Source organism: Atta colombica, unplaced genomic scaffold (assembly GCF_001594045.1).
Source record: "Atta colombica isolate Treedump-2 unplaced genomic scaffold, Acol1.0 scaffold88, whole genome shotgun sequence".
Taxonomy (NCBI): domain Eukaryota; kingdom Metazoa; phylum Arthropoda; class Insecta; order Hymenoptera; family Formicidae; genus Atta; species Atta colombica.
This window is the reverse complement of record NW_017259581.1, coordinates 2,584,514-2,594,520: the sequence shown is the minus strand read 5'-3', so window position 1 is coordinate 2,594,520 and position 10,007 is coordinate 2,584,514. Positions and strand designations below refer to the sequence as shown.

At 31.2% G+C, this 10,007-nt stretch overlaps 1 protein-coding gene across 2 annotated transcripts in view; it reads right to left on the bottom strand.

Annotated features, from left to right (window-relative positions):
• Positions 1-4,651: 4,651 nt before the first annotated feature.
• Positions 4,652-10,007, bottom strand: part of LOC108693087 (flocculation protein FLO11) — a 22,839-nt gene continuing 17,483 nt past the window's right edge. For both annotated transcript variants that reach the window (XM_018201782.1, XM_018201783.1), the window contains exons 6-10: positions 8,828-9,212; positions 8,150-8,303; positions 7,388-7,976; positions 6,355-7,160; positions 4,652-5,969 (exon numbers count right to left, since the gene is read on the bottom strand). In XM_018201782.1, the coding sequence (XP_018057271.1) occupies positions 5,633-5,969; positions 6,355-7,160; positions 7,388-7,976; positions 8,150-8,303; positions 8,828-9,212 (2,271 nt within the window). In that variant the 3' untranslated portion in view covers positions 4,652-5,632. The remainder of the gene's footprint in view (positions 5,970-6,354; positions 7,161-7,387; positions 7,977-8,149; positions 8,304-8,827; positions 9,213-10,007) is intronic.

The following is a 10,007-nucleotide window of genomic DNA, read 5'->3' as shown; positions in this document are numbered from 1 at the left end:
GATCGATCAAAGCGGTTGCCTTATAGTCTTGCATAGTAAATGTCAATACCTGATATATAAACTGTCGAAATATATCCTAAAATCATCTATTGTTATTGATACGGATATATAGGATTATTTTGTTTTATTTATTATTAACTTCATTTGTTATTTATTATTTATTTATATTATTTATTTTTTTATATTTTCTAGTTATGTTTTATTAATAAATTACTTAGTTTTCGTTTTCCAATTTTTTCTATAACTTATAACTATTTCACTTATTTCACTTTTCTTTAACTTTTAACTATTTCACTTATTTATTGCAACGTGATAATTTACGATCTTGTTCAATTTATTTACAAAAAAATATGAAGTAAACATACAATATGCGCTGTAAAAAAAATATATTATAATATTTAAATTATTTTACAGTGATGTCGTTTCATTGCAATTGTCGCCAATGTTTTGTTATCGAATATTTCGATGATGTACGTTTAGAATTTTTTTTCTGACATGGAATTTGCGTCCCTGTTTGTTCTGTTAACAATAACGTGCATTGGCGCATTTATTATAGAATTGCAATTGCAATTCAGAATTACGTGAAATTAGAGAACTATATTAAAGTACAACAAGTAGATTTGCAACCTTGCATTTTCAGTTTTAACAATCCGATATGAATAAATTTGCTAATATTTATTTTTAAAAATAGGTTTTTTAAATTTAAGATATTTTTATTAGAAATTTTAAATAAACGGAATATTAATTTATCACAAGTTACAATTATACAGTCACTTCTTAAATGTTCAATGTTCACAATGATAATCAATGCAGATGATCTGCATTAAAACTTATTTTATTGAAAAGAATAGCAGGAAAAATCCATGAAGAAGCCATGAATTAAATAAATAAAATTATTTCCCATGTAGGATGTATGAATACGGAATAATAACATCATAGAACATCTTTACAGCTTTATTTGTACTCATAACCCATATAGCCGCGAAAAGTTTCAGAATTGTTTTTTTACGTCTCATTACGTGCAACAATTCTGAAACGATTTTCCAATATGTCATATGAAATGTTTTAATAGAAATGTTTCTGAAATTTGTCATGTACAATAAATTGAAAAACATATATAAACAGAACAAAAAACATCATGATATTAAAATAGTTTCGAAATGTTTATTAAAAGTAATTTCTTTGTTCAATCACGATTCAGTTTAATGTCATTTTGATGTTATTGTGACTTGTTCTATTTTACTTGCGAAAAACTTTTTTATATATGATTGGCTTGTTTTGCTTTAATTGCGAACTTTTGTATATGAATAATTCCAGACAGCCAAATGCATTGTATTTGCTATCATGTTGCCGAAAATGTTGCAGCAATTAATTTCGACAAACTCGGACAAAATGAGACAGCAGTTTGTCACGTTAAACTCAATGAAATTTGAATTCTTGTGATGACAAATTGGTAGCAACAAATCAACAAGAATATTCTTCATAATAACTCGTATATTCTTATTGTCAGCATTCTCTTAGCAACAAGCTGAAAAAATTTTATAGTTTGAGGACATTTGCAGCAACGGATAGAAATCATTATATTGGGTTGTCCGGAAAGTTCGTGCCGATGTTGAAGGAAAATTGAAACGCAGAAAATTTAAATTTTAGTATACATTTATTAAATTATATAGGTTAGTCGGCACGAACTTTCCGACAACCCAATATGTTCTGTTACTGTCATGTTTTCATATGCTCAAGCTGAAACGATTCATTATTTGTTGTTAACATGTTACTGTCTTGTTGCCGACAACAAAATGTGTAAACTATCATTTCTTACAGTTTGGTTTAGAAATTTCGACAACTGATTACATATATAAGCAGTCATGTTGTAAGCATTCGTAATGTATCCTATTTTGATGTCAGCAAATATACAGCAAATATATAACAACATATGTAATGCATCATAATTATGCTATATCATACTTGGCTATTTGGAATGATATTGTGTGGAAATTGCAGTGCATTTTTGCAACGATTTTTTTAATAATGATTTTATATAAGTGCTTTTTACATACGATTAATTAATCAAAATAGTTGGTGGTATAATTATTATTTTTGAGAAATACTTTAAATTTTATTTCAATAAGTTTTGTAATCTGTAAATAGATCACAAACCTCTAATAAATTTTAAGTACTTCAGAAATGTTATTTAAATATATGTTTAATTGGTACTTAAACAATATTCAAATTTATTATATCAACATAATAAATTAAAATATTATTGAGGTATCAATCAACTATATATTTAAATATCATTTTTATAGTATCATTTTTATAGTATATTCAAAATGGCTCATTCAAAATCTCATTAATATTTCAAAAAGATTACAGATTTGTTTTCTTATGACATGAATCTTTCAACAAAATTTCACGTGTAAGAATTGCAGACATTTTGCTATTTGAGAACTGTCTCAGAAATGTTGCAGACATATTTCATAATTTTTTTCTGGTGTTTCATTTTTCGATTAAAATATTTTTGAGATATTTTTGAAAACTTTCGGTAGTATATAGGAAGAGTTATAAGTGAAAAATAAATTCATAACAAATAAATTCATGATGATATTATTATTATATTATAATTTCTGTCTGAATCTTAGGACTGTATCCAATTGTATCATGGATTAGGATGTGTATCTCCTATCTTACATAATTATGAAAATTAATTAATCTAATATCTAGGAAGAGAGCAAATCTACTTGACGATTGATTACAATCGATATAGACTGATAAGAACTCAAAAGAGTCGAAATCTAATCAACAAAGGAAAAGGATTAGTAGAGCACTCTGTAATCAGAATCGCGACTTGAGACGATTTGAGCTGAGTATATGGCAATTGCCCACAGTTCAATTGCGCACAGCCAATCACAACACTTAAAAAAAAAACTAATTCTAAACTCTACGCAGAAGTCGTTGTAATTGGCAGTGAGCAATTGTTACAGTAGGCAATTGCACCGCTCCCATTTGAACCGACTTTGGTATGTAGAATAGTAGGTTAACAAAATCGATAAGAGAAAAAGGTATTATCTCTGTCTAACCTTAACGCGGCATTAAAAATATTTTCGAAGTCTGTCCCACATATGATGCACATCACAATTGTTGCACTTTATCTTATAAACTACATTGTTTTTGATTACATGGGGGCGAGAGTCTTTTCGGACTTTCATTTTTGTAATTTTATTTTACGTTATAAAATGAAACCTTGACATCGTTCTTGTTAAATTGTTTAAATTTCTTTATTAAAGTTGGAATGTACGACACAATGAACCATGATGAAATAAATTTGAATTTCTGTTATTTTAGGATCTAATCGCTGTTTTTCTTAGGAGATTATTATTGATTCTGTTATTGATTGTCAAAGATAAATTTTTAGCGGATAGTCATTCTTTGTTAGTATATTAATTATGAGTATTATGAGTAAATTTTTTGCGTGATATTCACAATTTGATAGTAAGAGTGCTCTGTCTTAAACTGATGATTGTGTCTCTTTTTTGAGTGATCGGATGGTTAGAGAAGTTCAAGAATCTATACCTAAAAAACTAGGTTTGTGATACCAATCAAAATTAATTTGTTTATCTTTAATCATGATATTGACGTCTAAAAGTTTAAAGATTCATTTCCAATTTCGAGGATAAATAGAAGTTGAAGATAGAATAAGGTTAAAACATTTAATAGTCAATTTTTGATGAGGGAATAGCAGCACATAAATCGTTGACACATCTATATAGTAAAATATATACTTGATCATTGAATAAGTCGAAGCTATTTTCTCTTCTCTTTGCATCAATAGAGCATCAGCAAAGATGGGCGACAATGGAGAGCCCATAGATATGCTAAAATTCTGTTTATAAAAAGTATTTATTATATTTAAAAATAAAAGAGGAGTGCGCTAGAGCATGTACAGTCAGTCACAGAAAAGTTACAATACTTTTTTTTATGGGTTTCGGAATACAGTTTGCTCACCAAGTGATTTGATGAGCAAACTGTATTCCGAATTGGTTCTTATTTATGGGTCTAACCATTTATATTCAACCGCTTTATGAAACAAGACTAAGTTCCGAAATCCATCGAAAAAAAAGTGTTGCAACTTTTATGTGACTGGCTGTACGTCGCCAATTCAAAATAAATATTTTCATTAATAAAACAGTGAAAAATTATTAGCAATCGATACTATTACCAATGTAAATGGATGTGTAAATGGATATGTGCTATCAGGATGTGCACTAATAGGACTTTCAAAATGAAATAATAAAAAAATTTTAGGGAGGGGGGAAGGGGGGTTTGAACTCTCAAAATTATCTCCCTGGATATGCCCATGTTACGTACGTATGATTACAAAAAAATCATATTGCGTCATATATATGATTAGTGAGGAGATTAATCCGTCATTCATAAAGCGCTTAATAAGTAATACTTATAACAAACAATAAAATTGTGATAAAATTGTTGATTATTAATTTCGTTTCAAATTTCTTGCCATTTTAATTTATCATATTAAAATTATATTATTAATTATATTCGATTTTTCATAAAATTGTTATATTGTCCATTTTATTACATTTTAAACTTATCTATATTTTATTAGCAAATTACTTCGTATGTTTTCACGTAATTCACGTTTTTGTTTTATTTATTTACAAAAATACGCAGTATACATACATAATATACGACATACAATATATTATAATCAATAATTTATTTACAATAATGTCGATCGATTGCAATCATCGCCAACATTTTGTTATCAAATATTTCGAAGCTACTTATAATTTTTTCTTTACTTGGAAATTGCGTTTTTGTATGTTTTGTTAGCAATAACGTGCATTAGTCTATTTATTACAGAATTGCAATTACATGAAATTAGAGAACTGTTATTATATTAAAGAATAGCGTAGATTTGCAGCGCTGACATTGATTCTCATTCTTGATAATCTGATATGAATAAATTTACTAATATTTATTTTTAAAAAGATATTTTTTTAAATTTAAGTCTCCTGAGTACTCACTCCAGCCATTTGACCGTGACGTCATAAGTGACACGTTGATTTTTTTGCCTGCCATTTGTAAATAAAGAGAATTTGAAATGAAATCGCTTTAAAACACACGTAAAAATGGACAAAAATCCTTAATAATATTAATCTTATTATAAGTCACAATTATACAATCATTATTTATGAAATGTCCAATTTACACAATTAAGGCACACACAAACGTGTAGGATATATCGTACTTATTGAAAGGATTATCAGGAAATTCATAAAAAAGTCATTAAATAAAATTGTTTTCCCAAGTAGAGAGTCAATAACATTTTATAAGGCGTTATCATGACTTCATTTATTATCTATGAATGAACTTATAAGCGACAAATAAGGTCATGATGACGTTCTTATAATATTAGTATAATTTCTGCCTGAATTAGATTCTCCGTATCCAATCCCTGGATTAGGATGTGTCTCTCTTCTTTTACATATTATAAAATTAATTAAAGTTAATATCCAGCTTTCCAGGAAAAGAGCAAATCTATCTGACGATTGAATGCAATCGAAATGGACCGCTAAGAGCTCGAAAGAGTCTTCAAAGGACGGATCGAAATCTAACCGACGAAGGGAAAGGGTGGATAGGGCACCGGCGCTGGATAGTAACCGGGATACGCTGGTACCGTTGGCTGCACCGGTATCGTGTTGGTGATATAGGTAGTGAGTTCGGTAGGCACGACCCTTGTAGAGAAGAGAGTGGTGTAAGCGGTTTTGGCGCCGAAAGTAAGTTTAAGCACTCGCGAGTCAGATATGGTAACTAGAGTCTGAGTGACTATGGGCGCGCTTGTCACTGTGAATTGCGGCTGCTGCGGGAACAGCGGTAGTTGCGGCACCTGCTGCACCTGTGGTTGCAGCACCGGATTTAAAGTAGATGTGCCATACTCGTAGGACGTTCTAAAGCAGAAAAATATATTACGATAACAAAAATATTACAATAAAAAATATGAACAATATTATATATTATGTATTTTATATGTATTTTATATAATGCATATAGAAAATAGTTCGTGGCGTTTTTTTAATGCCATCTAATGGGAAAAACGCCACGAACTTTTTCCCATACCTAATACAATAAAATATAATGTATAGAATAATATGAAATACTTGCAATAGATAAATGTAAATAGATAAATGTGTGCAATAGATAAATATAATTTATTAAATTCTTTAAATATTATTATTTAATTTATGCATATAATGTCTAATTTCATTTACATAGATCATTTATGTAAAAAAAAAAAATTGGCTATTAAAAGTATTTGGAGTAAGAGATACTGACTTTGGTACAGTGCCGACTGGCCTTGTCAGTGTTGAGTAGATAGTATTCCCAGAATTTATCACAGGAATTACGTGCGATTCGTACAGTGTCTCCAAGGTGATTACTGGTTTGGATGTAGTGATGACCTGGAGTTGTGGTTGACCAAAGTATTTCAGCAGTGCTAATTGTTGGGCCTGTTCCGGGGTCAGCTGAGGCTCTACATTGCTGCTGGTTGCGATGTCGCTCTTGATCTTGGACGGCGATGCCGACTTAAAAATGTCCAGGTCGGCATCGGAATCGTTGTTGGGCACTACCACTCTCTTTGGAACATCCTCGTCATCGCGATCATCATCACCAAAGTCGAGCTCGAGATGTAGTTCGCTGCCAGCTTCGTCGAGCTTCGAGTTGAACTCGTTCAATGTTTTACTCGGAATAAACTGATAGATTTCCATCGGCGGCAGCGTCTTTGTCGCCGTCACTACTCGGGCGATGTTATACGTTTGCACTAAGGTCAACCGAGTGGTGCTGTTGCCAGCGTAAATCACTGGTAACATATGCGTTTTTAGCAACGTTTGAGTCGTTGAGAACGTCTCTGTCAGCGTTTCTAACGGCGGTGTCGCCTGAGCGGCGTCTAGAGAGATCGCTGGTAACGTCGCGACAGACGAGTCAAGTGGCAAGGTCGACTCGTAGGCAGCCCCAGTGTTTGCTAGGATGTTCTCCGTGAGTGGTTCGGTAGGTGAAATTGAGCTGCTCGGTTCGGCCGTCGCGAACGTTTTCTTGATGGTGGAGGTCACCGTGATGTAGCGGGTGTTTCGAAGTGTTCCTACCTGAAGAGAGAACATCTTTAGTTATCAGATCTATAATTTAGTGATTATATATTATGATTTTATAGTGTTTAAAGAATTAATATCAAGTAATAAATACAAATCAAAATACAAATCAAAAAACAATTTTAATTAATTTTTGTATGAGATTCTTGGATATATTTAATATACTATTTTATTCAATTCAATTGGTAAATAAATAGATATTAAAATAAAATTGAAAAACTTACCTGGAAAGAGTAAGGTGATTTGATAGTGGCAATCTCGAAGTATACATTGTCCAGATCCGCCGCAGTAGAGATTTCCACATTGAGCGTTTCTACTGGTAGAATCTGTTCTCCAACATGCTGCTGATCCTGTTGCATGCTAACACTAGCCACGTCTTCGCTTTCACTCGGATCTAACTCATCATCCGTCAAGGACAATTCTTTCCTCTGGGCAACATTGGTACTGCTAGATGAAATCGGAGCAACATTGATCATCGTTGCCGTCGTTGCTGACGTCTTGCCTTGCTCATCAAAGACTGCCCCGGGAATCAACTCTGTTGTACTCGACTCTGTCGACGTTCGCAAATCTTCTTCATCCACCTGCTTACGAATCATGATTCTCGGTTTCGGCGTGGTTTTATATGACCAGCGACCTTGTGTTCTCGGTAGCTTCACCTTGGGCAGAAGACTGACTGTCGTTGACGGCTGCTGATCGCTGTTCTTCGATTTCGTCAACTGTTTCGAGGGTGAATTAGGGGATTGATTATTCGGCCGAAAACCGCTGCGACGGCGAGTAATAGGCGCTTCAGTAGTAGTAGTTGCGGGACGATTTCTAAAGAGAGAGATGATAAAAGAGAATAGCTTCGCATTAAATTATTGTATTATGTTTTTTAACTTATAAGAAAAAGACAGCATGATAAAATTAATAATTGATAAAACAGAAAGAAAGTAGATAAATAATTTATCAATTTGCTTTTTGAATTGTATTATTTCGTTAACACTTACTTATAATTTGGTCGAGTCGTGCTGGAGCGATTCTTTCCGGTCCTTGTTTGCTGTGATTCGCTGTTATCGTATTCATCGACAATCTTGTTTCGGAATTTGGGCCTGATTAAATTATTGGAAGTCGACGGCTTTCGTGTCGATCGTACTGGAGTGTCTAATAGAATAAAAATTAATCAATCTATTTCTCAAGAATTATTAGAAAAATTTTTATTTTTCAAGAATTATTAGAAAAATTTATATTTTATTTTATTATAAATTTTATTGAGAGTAAGAAAATTAATATAGAATAGAGTTTTAGTTCTATATTGATTTCTATTTACTACACTGATTTAGTATCGTCCAATACAACAATTGAAGTCATTAATTAATACTTTTTAGCTTGCAATTATTATCACACGTTACAAATTGTATTATTTTGAAAGTGAAATAAACTAAAATTTTTGGAACTGATAAAAAAATATTAAAAATATTTTGTTTTTTAAAGATTAAAAAATTTCTGTACATCATGAGGAAAAATGTTATGAGATAGCTTTATATTTCTTATATATAAAACACTAAGATTTTTATTTAAAAAATTATTATATTATTTAATTTAATAAATTTTTGCTATTAGATTTTACACAAAAAAAAATTTAAATACATATAAAATTTATAAAAACTATTATGAAAAATACACACCGGAAGGTTCGTTGAAGAGAGCCTCCAAGGGTAATGAAGATTCATCCTGTTGCTGATGGGTTGGAGTGGGCTCTAGTTGCGGCTTGAGCTTGCCATGCTGAGGACCAATAGTTTTCAGGATGCGATTGGTGTTGGAGGGTCGAATCTTACCATCAGCTACTGGTACAACCGGTGCTGTTAGAATTCTTGATGAGCTCTGCAATACCTGGGCGTATTTTCCATTGATATAAGTTCCAATCACGCTGGTCTCATGCACGGTAGTGAGTCCATCCTTTACGATGGTGCCGCCCAACTTGGTTACCAGGCCGGTTGGGTTCTCTTTGTCTCTTCGCGGGGTGGCACGCGGTTTGTGATGAACTTTCGACGATGGTCGCAGATTGATCAACTATCAAAAATCAGAATTATAATTAAATAAAAGATGTCATATATGTCATTAAAGATAAATGACATTAATTATGTAAGTAAACAATTGTAGGGTATTAAAAAGAACCATTCAGCATTTATTTGGTAGATGGTACACACTATATTGTAAGTAAAGTAAAAAAATCTTAATAAATAATCATAAGTCAAAAGCTCAATCATTTTGAGATATATATTTTTGTATATTAGCATAATGAATATATAACTTTAAGTCCATCTCTTAAGTGTTATTTAAAATTAAAAAATTGATACATTAGGATTAAAATTATTCCATTAGTATTATATTATATTATATTATATAGAATGTTTAAAAAAATTGTAATGATCAAAAACTCAACCTTTCTGAGATATAAACATTTTTGTAACTTACTGGCGTCTATGTATTGCATGCAATGTTTACCTCAGTGTTTATAAATCATATTCTGAATATCTTCATTCAATCTTCATACATATTTCATATCAGTTAGTAATCATTAACTGGCGATTGTGGATCTACATATTATTTGAGGATTATACATTATAACTGATTGACGGTGAAATCTTCTGTTACGAAATATGGATCAAAATGCAATTTATAATTAACATTGAATTAAACATTTCATACGATACAAAAAGCCAGTGTTACAAAAATGTTTATTTCTCAAAAACGGTTGAGCTTTTAATGTTCATTAAAATTTCTTTTAAACATTCTTTATAATATAATAAAAATGGAATAATTTAAATCATAAAATACAAATTTTTAAATTTTACACAATACTTA